Below are 17,500 nucleotides of genomic sequence, written 5' to 3'. Positions count from 1 at the left end.
GGGATTAAGTTAAAAATAAATAGATTATAAAACATCGATTCTGATGCATTTATTATCTTGTGAATGGGACCTTTTTTTTTTTCAATCAAAAAGTCACATTTAGGAGCCTTGGAACCCAATCGTACCTTCAGAAAAAGTGATTAAATTTCTTGAGACCCTGAAATTAAACATATTAAATACTTTTCTTGGTTGAAAACAACAGAATAGAGCAATAGGATAGTTTTTTTATGCAATCTCCTCAGCAGTGGACAATGGTTCAGACGCTGCACGTTTGCCTGTTCGTCCACTGAATAAAAAATACATTATACTTTGAATAAAAAAAAAAAAAGATTTACAATGTAAATCAGTTCATACCTGCATTATATTCAGTTTTTTATTTAAATTTAACATTGTATACCGAACACTCAAAATATTTTTTTTTGTAATTTTCATGTTGTGCTTCATATTATCAATATCGCAAAAAAGAGTTTTAATATACTTGTTTTACTTCAGGAACTGTAATGTTTTAAATTTACTCCTGCAGTAATCAGAACTATGTATTTTTTCTTTACATATTATTTGCCATAACAGTGCCTCCCACCTCCCACCCCTCAGTTTAACAAGAATACCAATAATAAAATATTAAACGAGAGAGGATTGTTTGGATATCTTTGTTAGAGCCTTGTATACGTAAACAACATTAATTTGACTGTCAATATATTTTTTTTATCTGGACTCTTTAAACATACAAGACCAACTAACTTCTAAACATGACACTCATGTTGAAGATTAGTGGTAATGAGAAACTATGCCCCTGAGTGGCTGTTAGCAGTATAACAAGAACTTCAGCACATGGACAATGTAGACATTGCTATTTTGCAGTTTTTTTTGGTTCGATTTTTGTTTTTGTACAAACAATAATAATGATAAAATCTGAACACACACACACACACACACACACACATCATATACATATACATATGTATATATATATACACACATATATACATATGTATACACATATATATATACACACACACAATTATATATACATATGTATACACATATATATGCACACACAGTATAAATATATATATACACATATATACATATGTATACACATATATATATATACACACATATATATATATATATACATACATATATGTATACCATGCAAATTTTGCATTTCCTTTGGAAATCGAGGTCCCAGAGTCTGGAGGAAGACAGGAGAGGCACAGGATCCACGTTGCCTGAAGTCTAGTGTAAAGTTTCCACCATCAGTGATGGTTTGGGGTGCCATGTCATCTGCTGGTGTCGGTCCACTCTGTTTCCTGAGATCCAGGGTCAACGCAGCCGTCTACCAGCAAGTTTTAGAGCACTTCATACTTCCTGCTGCTGACCTGCTCTATGGAGATGGAGATTTCAAGTTCCAACAGGACTTGGCACCTGCACACAGCTCAAAATCTACCCGTGCCTGGTTTACGGACCATGGTATTTCTGTTCTAAATTGGCCCGCCAACTCCCCTGACCTTAGCCCCATAGAAAATCTGTGGGGTATTGTGAAAAGGAAGATGCAGAATGCCAGACCCAAAAACGCAGAAGAGTTGAAGGCCACTATCAGAGCAACCTGGGCTCTCATAACACCTGAGCAGTGCCAGAAACTCATCGACTCCATGCCACGCCGCATTAACGCAGTAATTGAGGCAAAAGGAGCTCCAACCAAGTATTGAGTATTGTACATGCTCATATTTTTCGTTTTCATACTTTTCAGTTGGCCAACATTTCTAAAAATCCCTTTTTTGTATTAGCCTTAAGTAATATTCTAATTTTGTGACACACGGAATTTTGGATTTTCATTTGTTGCCACTTCAAATCATCAAAATTAAATGAAATAAACATTTGAATGCATCAGTCTGTGTGCAATGAATAAATATAATATACAAGTTACACCTTTTGAATGCAATTACTGAAATAAATCAAGTTTTTCAAAATATTCTAATTTACTGGCTTTTACCTGTATATGTATATACATATATACATACATACATACATACATACATGTACCGTATATACATATATATATACATGTATATATATATATATATGTGTGTGTGTGTGTGTGTGTGTGTGTGTGTGTGTGTATATATATATATACATATATATGTACATACATGTATGTATGTATGTATATACATATATATATGCATGTATGTATGTATATATATGCATGTTTGTATATATATGTATATACATATATGTATGTATATATATATACACACATATATATACAGTGGGGCAAAAAAGTAGTCAGCCACGATTGTGCAAGTTCTCCCACTTAAAATAATGAGAGAGGTCTGTAATTTTCATCATAGGTACACTTCAACTGTGAGAGACAGAATGTGAAAAAAATCCAGGAATTCATATTGTAGGATTTTTAAAGAATTTATTTGTAATTTATGGTGGAAAATAAGTATTTGGTCAATAACAAAAATTCAACTCAATACTTTGTAATATAACCTTTGTTGGCAATAACAGAGGTCAAACGATTACTATAGGTCTTTACCAGGTTTGCACACACAGTAGCTAGTATTTTGGCCCATTCCTCCATGCAGATCTTCTCGAGAGCAGTGATGTTTTGGGGCTCTCACCGGGCAACACGGACTTTCAACTCCCTCCACAGATTTTCTATGGGGTTGAAGTCTGGAGACTGGCTAGGCCACTCCAGGACTTTCAAATGCTTCTTACGGAGCCACTCCTTCGTTGCCCGGGCGTTGTGTTTGGGATCATTGTCATGCTGGAAGACCCAGCCACGTTTCATCTTCAAAGCTCTCACTGATGGAAGGAGGTTTTGGCTCAAAATCTCACGATACATGGCCCCATTCATTCTTTCCTTAACACGGATCAGTCGGCCTGTCCCCTTGGCAGAAAAACAACCCCAAAACATGATGTTTCCACCCCCATGCTTCACAGTAGGTATGGTGTTCTTGGGATGCAACTCAGTATTCTTCTTCCTCCAAACACGACGAGTTGAGTTTATACCAAAAAGTTATATTTTGGTTTCATCTGACCACATGACATTCTCCCAATCCTCTGCTGTATCATCCATGTGCTCTCTGGCAAACTTCAGACGGGCCTGGACATGCACTGGCTTAAGCAGGGGGACACGTCTGGCACTGCAGGATTTGATTCCCTGTCGGCGTAGTGTGTTACTGATGGTAACCTTTGTTACTTTGGTCCCAGCTCTCTGTAGGTCATTCACCAGGTCCCCCCGTGTGGTTCTGGGATTTTTGCTCACCGTTCTCATGATCATTTTGACCCCACGGGATGAGATCTTGCGTGGAGCCCCAGATCGAGGGAGATTATCAGTGGTCTTGTATGTCTTCCACTTTCTGATAATTGCTCCCACAGTTGATTTTTTCACACCAAGCTGCTTGCCTATTGTAGATTCACTCTTCACAGTCTGGTGCAGGTCTACAATTATTTTCCTGGTGTCCTTCGACAGCTCTTTGGTCTTGGCCATAGTGGAGTTTGGAGTCTGACTGTTTGAGGCTGTGGACAGGTGTCTTTTATACAGATAACCAGTTCAAATAGGTGCCATTAATACAGGTAACAAGTGGAGGACAGAAGAGCTTCTTAAAGAAGAAGTTACAGGTCTGTGAGAGCCAGAGATCTTCCTTGTTTGAAGTGACCAAATACTTATTTTCCACCATAATTTACAAATAAATTCTTTAAAATTCCTACAATGTGAATTCCTGGATTTTTTTCCCACATTCTGTCTCTCACAGTTGAAGTGTACATATGATGAAAATTACAGACCTCTGTCATCATTTTAAGTGGGAGAACTTGCACAATCGTGGCTGACTAAATACTTTTTTGCCCCACTGTATATATATATACACACACACACACACACACACACATACATACATATATATATATATATATATATATATATATATATATATATACACACACACATATATATATATATATGTGTGTGTATATATATATATATATATATGTGTGTATGTATATATATATATATATATATATGTGTGTATATATATATATATATATATATGTGTGTGTGTATATATATATATATATATATATATGTGTGTGTGTATATATATATATATATACACACACATATATATATATATATATATATACACACACACACATATATATATATATATATATAAATATGAATGAATATAAATGTGTATATACATATTTCCCTATTGATCATCTATTCCAGGGGTTTCCTAAACTTTATTCAAAAACAAAAAACAAACACCTTTAATCACCAAGTACCACCTCAGAAAACACTTGGCTCTCCTATTACCACCAGAATTACCAACATTAAAATACAGCAGCGTCGTAGGCCTAAGTAATCATTAAAAACAAGGCAGATGTTTTATTAACAAGTATATTTAATATTTTTGGCAACTTAATATTATGCAGTTTGAAAAATTTAATTAAAGTTTTTTTTTTTTTGGCGTACCACTATATGAAGCAGTTTGAGAATCACTGATCCATTCTAATACTGTAATGTACTGTGAAACTATGCCCCCTAGTGGCAGTAAGCAGTATAGGTAAGGCATCAGAACATGAGAAAATGATTTACTGTTTTTAAAAATATTTAAATATTGTTGAATCAATAAGCATTTGGAAAGAGAAAAGTAATAGCTTACCTGTCTTGAATGAAGCATTCATGTCCTTCTTGGTTGTTTTTGAATCTGCTAAGAAATGTTGCTGCTATTAAAGGTTAGAATGTTCAAGACCAGTAGAAAAGTGAGAGAAGTTTCATTTTTATTTGACTGAAGTGAAATGAACCACAAAGAGTTGCAAATTGTGGTGGCATCTTTACCAAAAGTGATATTCTCCATCACCCATTTAAAAAAACAGACATAAAGGACAAAGTGTGAGGGAAAACAACAGCAGGAAAGTTTAAAGTACTTGAAACGTGGTTCTTTACTACCTTAACAGCATCCTAGACTCAAACCACCTTTTATTTCCTAATATTGCACTTGTAAGTGCGGCTGAATTATGCAAACACAAACATTCAAGTTGATGACATACACGATAGGTGACCTGGGTAAGGTATAAAGTGCCCTTTAAGGTTTTAATAGTGTTAGAAAATCAACTTTAAAAAAAACAAACAAAAAAAAAACAAACATGCTGCTTAATATTCAGTGTTCAATCACAGCTTGTTTCTGTCTCACACACCCGCACGCACGCACGCACGCACGCACACTTCATTTTAGTGTTGATCAGTAATACTTCTGTTAAATGTAATGCATACATACATTTATATATATATATATATTTATATATATATGGATCATCGAGGACCTCAAAAACAATGTACAGCATTATGAACAGCAACGGGCATGAATATTAATATGACGTCTCACAGAAACAAACTACATCGCCTCGTTTGTTTTTTGTTTTTTTTCCAGCGTGACACAACGTCCGAATCACTATGTCGTCAAAGCGAACACAAAGTACGTTTTCATGCTGCTCTTACTACCACGATAAGAATTAGAATAAAATAAAATGATATGGAGCCAGACTTCCACTTCACACTTGTTTTTTTGTGTCAAAATAGTAAACATTGTTTCGGTACAAAGAGTATTTTCCTGCAAGAATTATAGCAACAACCAAAAGCTATAAAAATCATCATCGGGATGTTTAGTCGAGGCTAAAAAGGTCTAGAAAAAGGCTCCTGTGGCGTCATCTGATCACACAAGGCTCTATAGAGGGGGTGTGGCAGATTTCCTGAAATGTGATTGGCTAGTTCTATCCCTAAGGTAATCCGGTGTTTGGTCGAGAGATTTGTGGGTGAAGAGCGCATGTTAAGGCCATGCTAAGTAAGCCTCTCCCACTTAAGAGGGTGCGAGTGTGGTGTGAAATGTAGTCGTGTGTTCCAGCACTTTTGTGGGGGAAAGAAAGGTGAGAATTCATGCTCATGCCAGGGGATTAAATACTCTCCCTTTCCTCCCCCCATGAACTGCTCATCTTCCTGACACCACCTACCCAAGCACCTTGAAAACGCCGTACGGGTATGGCTAACAGTCAGGCGTCAGCTAGCCGCATGCTACGACAGCTAGTTTGGACGTCTCTGCAGCTTCTTGTTGTTGTTGTTTTTTTGCCTACTTAGTTATACTAAGTAGCTACTTTGATTTAAAAGTCTTTATTTGGTTGGTAGGATTAGGTACCGCTTTAGTCGACGCCTTCAAAGCCCTGGGCATTCTCCACGGCCATGAGCAGCTTCTCCCTCAGGTCCTCGAACGAGTCGTAAGTAGGAAGGTCCAAGCGATTGAAACTGGAAACAAAAGGACTTCGTTAAAAATGCGCTTTAAGACGCAAAGAATAACTCATCTTCTCCCAGGACAATACTATAAAAAGTAAACTTGATATGCTTTAGAGTAGTCTGTGTACAGCTTGTGTAGGTTTATCATCCATGAAAAATAAGCGAACACACAACCTTTATTGCAGGAGTGTCCAAACTTTTTGACTTGAGAGCCGCATTGGGTGATAATAAATTTGGCCGGTGGCCATGTAAAATAACAATATGTACACACACACGCATATACACAATGCCCTCCAAAAGTATTGGAACTGAGTCCAATTTGTTTATTTTTGTTGTAGACTGAAAACATTTGGGTTTAACATCAACAGATGAATATGGGACAAGAGATCAACATTTCAGCTTTTATTTCCAGGTATTTACATCTGGATCTGATACACAACTTAGAAGATAGCACCTTTTGTTTGAACCTACCCATTTTTCATGAGAGCAAAAGGATTGGAACATGTGAGTCTGTGACTGACAGGTGTGTGTTGTTGCCCAATTATGATTATTCAAACAATAAATAGCACTGAATGTTTGAGCTCAGTTTCAGATTGGGTAGGATAGGTTTTGCCTGTGCAGACTGCATTTAGAGGTGGAGCCAACATGAAAACCAGAGAGCTGTCTATGGGTGAAAAAGAAGCAATTGTGAATCTGAGAGAAGATGGACAATCAATCAGAGCTATTGCACATGCATTGGCCATAGCCAGTACAACCATTTGGAATGTCCTGAAGAAGAAAGAAACCACTGGTGTACTAGGCAACAGACGTCGAACGGGTAGACCAAGGAAAACATCAGGAGTTGATGACAGAAACATTGTGAGAGCAATAAAGAAAGACCCTAAAACAACTGTTAGTGACATCAGCAACAACCTCCAGAGGGCAGGAGTGAAGGTATCACTATCTACTGTTCGCAGTAGACGTCATAAACAGAAGTACAGAGGCTACACCAGAAGATGCAAACCACTCATTAGCAAGAAGAGTAGGAAGGCCAGACTGACATTTGCCAAAAGGTACAGAGATGAGCCTCAACAATTCTGGGAAAAAGTTTTATAGACTGATGAGACAAAGATTAACTTCTTCCAAAGTGATGGAAAGGCAAAAGTTTGGAGAAAGAAAGGATCTGCTCATGATCCCAAACATAAAAGCTCATCTGTGAAACACGGCGTGTCATAGCTTGGGCTTGCATGGCTTCTTCTGGGACGTCATCTTCATTGATGATGTAACACATGATGGCAGCAGCAAAATGAACTCAGAAGTCTACAGAAACTTTTTGTCTGGCAATTTAAAGAAAGATGCAACCAAACTGATTGGGAGATCATTCATCATGCAGCAAGATAACGACCCAAAACACACTGCCAAGGACAAGAAGTGGAAGGTTTTAGACTGACCAATTCAGTCTCCAGACTTAAACCCAATAGAGCATGCATTTTACTTGCTGAAGAGGAGACTGAAGGGAGTAACCCCCCAAAACAAACAACAAATGAATGAGGCTACGGTGAAAGCCTGGAAAAGCATCACAAAAGAAGAATGCAAAAATTTGGTGATGTCAATGGGTCACAGGCTTGATGCAGTTTTTGAAAGCAAAGGATCTGCAACTACAGGTAAAAGCCAGTAAATTAGAATATTTTGAAAAACTTGATTTATTTCAGTAATTGCATTCAAAAGGTGTAACTTGTACATTATATTTATTCATTGCACACAGACTGATGCATTCAAATGTTTATTTCATTTAATTTTGATGATTTGAAGTGGCAACAAATGAAAATCCAAAATTCCGTGTGTCACAAAATTAGAATATTACTTAAGGCTAATACAAAAAAGGGATTTTTAGAAATGTTGGCCAACTGAAAAGTATGAAAATGAAAAATATGAGCATGTACAATACTCAATACTTGGTTGGAGCTCCTTTTGCCTCAATTACTGCGTTAATGCGGCGTGGCATGGAGTCGATGAGTTTCTGGCACTGCTCAGGTGTTATGAGAGCCCAGGTTGCTCTGATAGTGGCCTTCAACTCTTCTGCGTTTTTGGGTCTGGCATTCTGCATCTTCCTTTTCACAATACCCCACAGATTTTCTATGGGGCTAAGGTCAGGGGAGTTGGCGGGCCAATTTAGAACAGAAATACCATGGTCCGTAAACCAGGCACGGGTAGATTTTGCGCTGTGTGCAGGCGCCAAGTCCTGTTGGAACTTGAAATCTCCATCTCCATAGAGCAGGTCAGCAGCAGGAAGCATGAAGTGCTCTAAAACTTGCTGGTAGACGGCTGCGTTGACCCTGGATCTCAGGAAACAGAGTGGACCGACACCAGCAGATGACATGGCACCCCAAACCATCACCCAACCATGCAAATTTTGCATTTCCTTTGGAAATCGAGGTCCCAGAGTCTGGAGGAAGACAGGAGAGGCACAGGATCCACGTTGCCTGAAGTCTAGTGTAAAGTTTCCACCATCAGTGATGGTTTGGGGTGCCATGTCATCTGCTGGTGTCGGTCCACTCTGTTTCCTGAGATCCAGGGTCAACGCAGCCGTCTACCAGCAAGTTTTAGAGCACTTCATGCTTCCTGCTGCTGACCTGCTCTATGGAGATGGAGATTTCAAGTTCCAACAGGACTTGGCGCCTGCACACAGCGCAAAATCTACCCGTGCCTGGTTTACGGATCATGGTATTTCTGTTCTAAATTGGCCCGCCAACTCCCCTGACCTTAGCCCCATAGAAAATCTGTGGGGTATTGTGAAAAGGAAGATGCAGAATGCCAGACCCAAAAACGCAGAAGAGTTGAAGGCCACTATCAGAGCAACCTGGGCTCTCATAACACCTGAGCAGTGCCAGAAACTCATCGACTCCATGCCACGCCGCATTAACGCAGTAATTGAGGCAAAAGGAGCTCCAACCAAGTATTGAGTATTGTACATGCTCATATTTTTCATTTTCATACTTTTCAGTTGGCCAACATTTCTAAAAATCCCTTTTTTGTATTAGCCTTAAGTAATATTCTAATTTTGTGACACACGGAATTTTGGATTTTCATTTGTTGCCACTTCAAATCATCAAAATTAAATGAAATAAACATTTGAATGCATCAGTCTGTGTGCAATGAATAAATATAATGTACAAGTTACACCTTTTGAATGCAATTACTGAAATAAATCAAGTTTTTCAAAATATTCTAATTTACTGGCTTTTACCTGTAAATATGAAGTCTTATTCACTTTAATCTATTTTAAGTTCATATGTTCCAATACTTTTGCTCACCTAAAAATGTTGTGTTCCATTACAAATAATGCTATCTTCCAAGTTGTATATCAGATCCAGATGTAAATACCTGGAAATAAAAGCTGAAATATTGATCTCTTGTCCCATATTCATCTTTTGATGTCAAACCCAAATGTTTTCAGTCTACAACAAAAATAAAGGAATTTGACTCACTGTTCCAATACTTTTGGAGGGCACTATATATGTATAAAATTGTATATACAGTATATACACACACACACACACACACACACACACACAGACACACACACACACACACACACACACACACACACATACATATACATATACAAACATATGTATACATACATACATATATTATTTATAATGATATATAATTAATATAATTGGATATTAAGAGTATGTGAAAGTTCGATTCATACCTTGTTTACTTCGATGACTATACCTCTTTAAAGTTTTGTAATCAATAAGAAATATCAAGCAGCTAAAATGCACTAAACATGGATAAGTGTGGAGAATGTTTAAAATGTTTCCCCATCATGCAATGCATGGGATTTAAATGGGTGTAATTTTAAATTATGTGTTTTGTTTGGACGTTTTAATAACACCCACAAAATTCATTGAGCAGGTTGTGTTATGTGTGACCATGTGTGTTGAGTTTTTGTGTCAGATTTTTTGCGCCATGAGTAGGAAAGGATTATTGCTGTACTATGTACAATTCAAAGTCTAATTCATGGTCATTAACCTTAATTACTGTCGTTGTTCACAAGATGGCGGCCAACTTGCAGCAATTATACTGTCAGATAATTAAATTGAAGTTGGAGATACCCTGCGTCAGATTCCTGATTAAACTCCTACCATCTCGCGGGCCAAACTGAACACTGCGGCGGGCCGCACTTGGATACCACTGCTTTATTGTTTAATTAGGTGACAACACAAGTGAGAAGTATGAGGGTGTACTGACTTTAGTGAGATACTGCATCCTAGTGGTACACAACAAAGTTTAGGTATACTCTGAAGTAACGTACCATGTGTGGGCTCTCGGCAGCTTATCTGGTGTTCCCCACTGCTCAATAGTGAAGAGCTGAGGACCATTAGAGCCTGCAAAAAGAACAAGTGTGAACAACTTCACTCCTTTAGACACATTTTAAAGACGTTAACTCTCCAGTGGTACCTCAATTTATGGGTATTTTAGGATTCGAGATGTTTTTGTTACGCTGGAAGTTGCAAGGATACGAGCCTCCCCGCCGCCACAATTTAAATTGTTTTATACTTTTAAAACACTTCCTTGTGGTCTACATAATATGTAGACCACATGGTGGTTCTTTGGTCTAAATGTTGCATAGATTATGTCTTGGGAGACCGTTTAAGCTTTTTTCTGACCGTCTCTTTAAGATGGTCGTTTTGTGGGCATCTTATTTACGTGCCTCCACTTTGACACCAGCGTCTTATCCCCGCCATCTATGTTGTAGTTTTTTGCGCTTCCATCGCGAGTGTACTGACGGATATAGGTGCGAATTATACGCTACTTTGTGTTAGAAATGGAAACAATGGAGGATGCATGTGCATGTACGAGCCAGACTGCCTTACAACAAGAGAATGGAGAAAAAGAAGGCATTTATTGACAATGGCAGACTCGTTTGAAGGAAGTATGAAGGAAGGCAAGATCGTTTATAAATATCTCCGCCATACCACCACGGTTTGATTTAAAATTTTCAGGACTTATGCAGATCCCAAATACAGTGGAACATTGATTCACAAACGCCTCTATTTGCGTTCTTTTCGGACTATGAATGTTTAGATCGAGCCAAATATGCCTCGTGTGCAACCAATGTCTCGTTGTACGATCGCTTCAATAATTTTTTCATTTATTTATTTATTTTGTTTGCCGCCAAAAGCTTTACGAGGGCTGCAATTTAGATGACAACACTTACTGTAAAACTCCATTTTGAAAAGGTGGGCCCAAGACATCACATCCTGTTTGCATTTTGTGAAGAGTAGACGGCTACGGAGGCGCCAATGGGACACAGATTGGCTCACAAATATGGAAGAAACAAGTCCACAATTGCAACCATTAACAAGAAATATGTTTATATTGTTGCTGAGTTTCTTGAAGAAGTTAAATATATTCGCAAGGACGGAGAGAAAGTGCAAGGCAAGGTGGAAAAGTTGTTGCTAATGAGAAGCAGCTAGCCGTCAATAATAATTCCGAGGCTATCATTTGAGAGAAGGCTCGCCAATTATATGGCGGATTGATGTCCAAAAGTGACCATGATGGAAACCCAGGAAAAACAATTTGAAGAGGAACTGCATTTTTGGGAATTTTGCCTATCGTTCACAATCATTATCACAATCGGTATGTCTTTATTTTTAATAGGATTTTAAAGATGATAAAAAAACGCTTGGAAGATTGTAGAAGCATTTTAGCTCGCCAGTTGAAGTACTGCTGTATTGCATATGCTGGAAATGTGTTGTCACTGTTATGTCAAGTCAAAGATTTTTGGGAACTGAAAGAGATGACCACAAAACAAAAAGCACCATAAAGTTCAGCGAAGCCGTTCATGGGCACTCGCGACGTTCCTGTGACAAACTGAAGAAGTCGGATCCTCTTTTCGGCATCCATCAAGAGGACAACCTGAAAGGCAAACAAATGTTATATTCCATAATCTAATATCCATTAAATATTAGTCACACAATGAAGGACAATGTGATTTTAAATAGCAAGTATATGATGACTGAGTGTACTTCTACTTTTATTCCTTAGCGAGGACTCTTTTGCTTTCACTTCGTTTGCAGGGCTACGCAAAAACTACAGCAGAGTCCCATGAAACTGTGTGGATGGATGGTACCTAGAAATTACCCTTTTAATATTTGTTTGAATGTGAGAAAAACATGGATATAGGAAATAATCTGTCATGAACCTCCATGACAATTTGGACTAGTGTTTATGTTTTTGTGCTTTTCAGTGCTCAGTGCCCAGTGCTCGCTTTGTTGTTTTCACTTCCTGTGTTTTAATTTCCTCTGGCCTGAGCGCTGCCTCCCTCACCTGTCCGTGATTGGCAATCAGGACACACCTATTCTTGTTTGCCAATCAGGATGCTTTTTATGTTCCTCTGGAATGGACTGAATCATTAGCTATGTGCACATGGACACAATTAATCGGATTAAAAGCATAACCGGAATAAAAATGCTTCATGTAAACACGCCATTCGGAATATTGTGACCCGATCACACATGTTCGGATCAAATTTTAATTCCTATCAAGACAGGTCGTTTATGCTGATAGTCATTCAGATTGGCGCGCAGTGAACATTTATTTCAAATCTTGAGTCAAAATCATCCTTACTGTGCATGTCTTTGACGTCAGCTATACTTTGATAGTGGAGGGAGACTAAGTTTAATATTCTCGGAATGAAGTGATTGTCTTGCTGCTGTCTCAGCCCATTTAACATGTACATAAGTACCATATTTTTCGGACTATAAGTCGCAGTTTTTTTCATAGTTTGGCCAGGGGTGCGACTTATACTCAGGAGCGACTTATGTGTGAAATTATTAACACATTACCGTAAAATATCAAATAATATTATTTAGCTCATTCACGTAAGAGACTAGACGTATAAGATTTCATCGGATTTAGCGATTAGGAGTGACAGATTGTTTGGTAAACGTATAGCATGTTCTATATGTTATAGTTATTTGAATCACTCTTACCATAATATGTTACGTTAACATACCAGGCACGTTCTCTGTTGGTTATTTATGCCTCATATAATGTACACTTATTCAGCCTGTTGTTCACTATTCTTTATTTATTTTAAATTGCCTTTCAAATGTCTATTCTTGGTGTTGGATTTTATCAAATAAATTTCCCCAAAAAATGCGACTCATACTCCAGTGCGACTTATATATGTTTTTTTCCTTCTTTATTATGCATTTTCGGCCGGTGCGACTTATACTCCGGAGCGACTTATACTCCGAAAAATACGGTAGCTTTATATACTGTTGAATTTGTTGCTCTAAAACAGAGACTATCAAAACCAAAAGTATGGTCTGGACTGTCACGTAACGGTGTAACAATAAAAGGAGGCATCCAGTTGTCGTCTCAACGAGCTGTGTTTTATTCACAACATTACAGCTACTCCAAGTGCTAACTGCTAGCCTCAGGCACATACACAGAATGTCGTTACATGAAGACGTGCGGCAACACGTACATATCACAACATGGAGGGCACAGAACAGCTCCATTTTAAAAGAAAGGCAAAACAAAAGTAGCGAACAGAAGGAAAAAAACAAACAGATGACGTGACAACGTCGGACAAGCAGAAATGGACAGAGCCATGTTTGTTTACAGCGGAAGTCACTACTTCTTTTTCTACTTCCGTTTACGGTGTGTACTGCATATGTCAAAATAAAGTATTCTGATTTAAGGTGTGATGAATGAAAACACACTTCATAATCCGATCTTTTTTTTTAGGGTCCATGTACACAGTAACATTGTAATCCAAATTATGATCAGATTAAATCAATATTGCCCATATAGACGTGGCTACTGTATGTTGCCTGAACAAGTGCAGACCTTTGTGTCCGCTTCCTACCTGCCCTTGCGCTAAAGAAATGCATTTTTAAATGCGCTACGCCTGCCGTCTCTGCATCCTGTGGTCACGATTTTAGCGTTGCTTGCATAAACCTGACAGGTTGACTGGTACAGTCTGCTTGTAGCAAGAAACAATTAATTCTTATTACATTCGAGTAAGTAGCTACGGTACATAAAAGGTGAGGATATATTCATGTTCTCCATTTTACTTTATGACTGTTCTCCCCTGCTTTAAAGTTAGTTCAGTCCTACCAGGTTCTATGCGGAGAATTTCCTAATACACTACTACTGTTTTACTACTGTAAAACAACACAAAACTATTCACAAAGTCAGAGCACATGGACCAAGCAGTGTGTTGTAAGAGTGATAGCTTTGCTCATCCTTGCATTGAATAATATAAACAAAAAGCCTAACACAATTCAAAACTTCAGGAAAGTGGCACTCAAGTGAGCAACCTGAATGTACTCTTATGTGAATGACCACATTTTAGACTGAGGAATCCCTATGTTGGTACAAAAATGTTAATCTTTCCATCTTGCTTTGTGCCTTAATGAGGGTCTTTTTCAGTTTTATGGGCAACATTTTAAATAGGGGACGGCTTCTTCAAAGGGGAGACACATCTCCACCATTGGGATCGATTTGAGTGCAACACGCTGTAAGCCTGTGCAGGATTTGGTGTGTTTTGTTTGCTGTGTGTGTGCGTGCATGCGTGCGCGTGTATGTGTGAGAGAGAGAGAGAGAGCGACAGAAGACTTTAAGCTCTTTCATCAGTGCAAACAAGTCTGTTCTACCAAACAGACTTTGAACTTCAAAAGGAACGCCAGCACACAAGTCACGGGTCAGCGTAACAAAAAAAAGGCAACAGGAACTAGCATAGAATGTAAAAAGAAAATAGAGAATCCTGAGCAATAACTTATTGTTTGCTTTACCTTCCAGAACCACTGAATGACCGGATGGTTGGGACAGTAGCCGTTCTTGTAAACTGTGTGCTGTCGCCAGTCGTTGACGTCCACGTCACCCAGACCACACATGAGCAGCTACACAACAATGAGGAAATCACTGAGTGAGGCCTTCAAACGCTGAAAAGAATGCTTGAAAATCAAAGAAGATGAAAAATTCTTTACCTCCAGTTCATTTTCATCAAAGATCTTGATTAGATCAATTTGAATGAGCTCAGTGAAGCCCTGAAAACATCAATAATTCTCAATAATTAACATGCAAATACAGTCAGTAAATAAGTTAATTTTTCCTTACATTCATTTATTTGTGCCATGTAAATCTGGACCACAATAGATTTAGCGCTGTTTGTGAAGGTAGCTTGTTGTTACAACTCTATACAGTAAGTGGCATCGTAAATGCTGTTTAACACACCTCATAAGCATTCACTTAGTCTGCCAGAGGTTAGAGAAGGGAGGTCAGTTTTGCCAATTTAGCAACTGTGTAGCGCTATTCAGGCCCCTTTAGTAAATTGTAACAATTTTTAAAAGCGGAAAACAACAAATATACCAAAATGTTCTGTTCTTGTTGGTCGCAAGACTAACATGTAAGCAAGTATTGCTCTTTTCAACGAGCATTGTGTGCTGCTGTGGCCCCCTCCCTCATCTAAAAGCCCTCACAGGTGTCACAGTCATGCTTGTGACATAAAAATAACACGCAAAACTAAGCAACATAAGAGTGTTTATTTGTATTTCAAACAGTGATGTCAAACAATTTCTTCTAAAATCCGATTAATCACTCTTTAAATTTTTTATTAATTGTGATTAAACGTGTTTATGATTACTTACATTGATTAGTTGTTATATTTTAATTACCTTTCAAGATGTCATGACTATTTTGACACAAATGGAATGTTTATGGACGATATGAATATTTTGCAGACACTGGGCTTCAACAATATTGATTGGCGTGCATTCTGTAGTTATCCATTTTTGCAAAAATATAACTAACATACCTGTGGTAATTTTGTTGACAACATTGCCGTGGGTGTACTGTACTTTGAGTATTGTCTGTCACTCACCCTTTGTTGTCAATGTACTGGGAGCGTTCTTGCTAGCATTAAAGTTAAAGAGCATGTGCAGTCAAAATAAAGATATTATTTCTGCATTTTTTGTGATTAATTGCATTACTTTCACAGCCCTAATCTTTAAACATGTTAATTCTGCTGTGCCTGTTATTTCTCCTATGTAAGACAAGAACAGATATGTCTATTTTTTTTTGCCTTCTATTTCGTAAAATACGGTGACTAACAACGCCGCTAATGGGAGTACTCTATTGCGGCCATAAAGCCCTCTAAAAAACATCCCAAGACTGCCAACAATACTCCATTTTAACTTTAACATTTACATTTCGTGACCTGAATATTAACCATGTATTAGCAATCTTGTTATTATAAGCACTAACGCAGACAAACTACTTTTAGCCAAGCCGTGATTAAAGAGAGCTAACTAGCTTATGCTGCAATATTGACATATTCATCCAGTGAGCTGCTGCATTGCTTCTGAGTTGCTAAAAGTTAATTCTAGATTATAAATCATCTGGATAGTAGAAGGTTGTAGCCATAAACCAAGAAGCTGGTCAACTTTGACATCCAACTTTGACCCGGAAATGGCAAGGATGACACAAAAAGACGCTTGTTTCCGACTTTTTTTTTTTTTTAAACCCCTTCATCTAAACGGGAAGATATAAACCTTCCATCAGTCGGCATCCCAGTGAGAGCAGACATTGTACAGCGAGTGTTTTTCTTTTAATGATCGCAGTTTGTATATCCTGTTCAGTACTTAGCAATACTGCTGCAGGATGCTTAATGTTTCACTAAAGTTTAATTTGTTTAGCACACAACTTCTAAAATGTGTAGCTCACACTCCTTTTATTCAAGCTTAAAAATAAAATGTTCTGGATCATCATTTGTCCCAAAGTATTACTTGTCTCTCATCAAGTTTGCATGATTCTTAGTGTTGTTGTTGATGGGAAAAGCAAACGTTGTGATTCGTCTGTGAAATTAATGTGCCGCCGTATACTTAAAACGAGCAAAATACCTAAATATTACATGAATGTGCCTTTTACTATATTACATGTATATTTACAGCGTGTATATTAAATGATGATGGAGGCCTTTGGATGTTTTTAGAGCACTTTATAGTCGGAATAGAGTGACTCCCATTGGCTCCATTGTTAGCAGACGTTTGCTAGTGTTTATTTACAAAATCAAATGCATAATAAAACAACAACTTATGTGTGCTTATCTTATATAAATATTGTAAATGATAGGAAAAATTTAGATAAGTGCAGTTCCCTTTTTAAAATCCATCCATCCATCCATTTTCTACTGCT

At 37.8% G+C, this 17,500-nt stretch overlaps 1 protein-coding gene across 15 annotated transcripts in view; it reads right to left on the bottom strand.

The window, feature by feature from the left end:
* Window positions 1–6,116: 6,116 nt before the first annotated feature.
* The window catches only part of nedd4l (NEDD4 like E3 ubiquitin protein ligase), a 100,261-nt gene continuing 88,877 nt past the window's right edge, over window positions 6,117–17,500 (bottom strand). For all 15 annotated transcript variants that reach the window (XM_061927161.2, XM_061927163.2, XM_061927162.2 and 12 more), the window contains 5 exons: window positions 15,295–15,354; window positions 15,100–15,207; window positions 12,115–12,211; window positions 10,605–10,677; window positions 6,117–6,313 (listed from right to left, as the gene is read on the bottom strand). In XM_061927161.2, the coding sequence (XP_061783145.1) occupies window positions 6,211–6,313; window positions 10,605–10,677; window positions 12,115–12,211; window positions 15,100–15,207; window positions 15,295–15,354 (441 nt within the window). In that variant the 3' untranslated portion in view covers window positions 6,117–6,210. The remainder of the gene's footprint in view (window positions 6,314–10,604; window positions 10,678–12,114; window positions 12,212–15,099; window positions 15,208–15,294; window positions 15,355–17,500) is intronic.

The sequence above is a fragment of the Nerophis lumbriciformis genome, linkage group LG32 (assembly GCF_033978685.3).
Source record: "Nerophis lumbriciformis linkage group LG32, RoL_Nlum_v2.1, whole genome shotgun sequence".
Taxonomy (NCBI): domain Eukaryota; kingdom Metazoa; phylum Chordata; class Actinopteri; order Syngnathiformes; family Syngnathidae; genus Nerophis; species Nerophis lumbriciformis.
The sequence above is the reverse complement of the archived record's forward strand: the minus strand, read 5'-3'. Positions and strand labels throughout refer to the sequence as shown.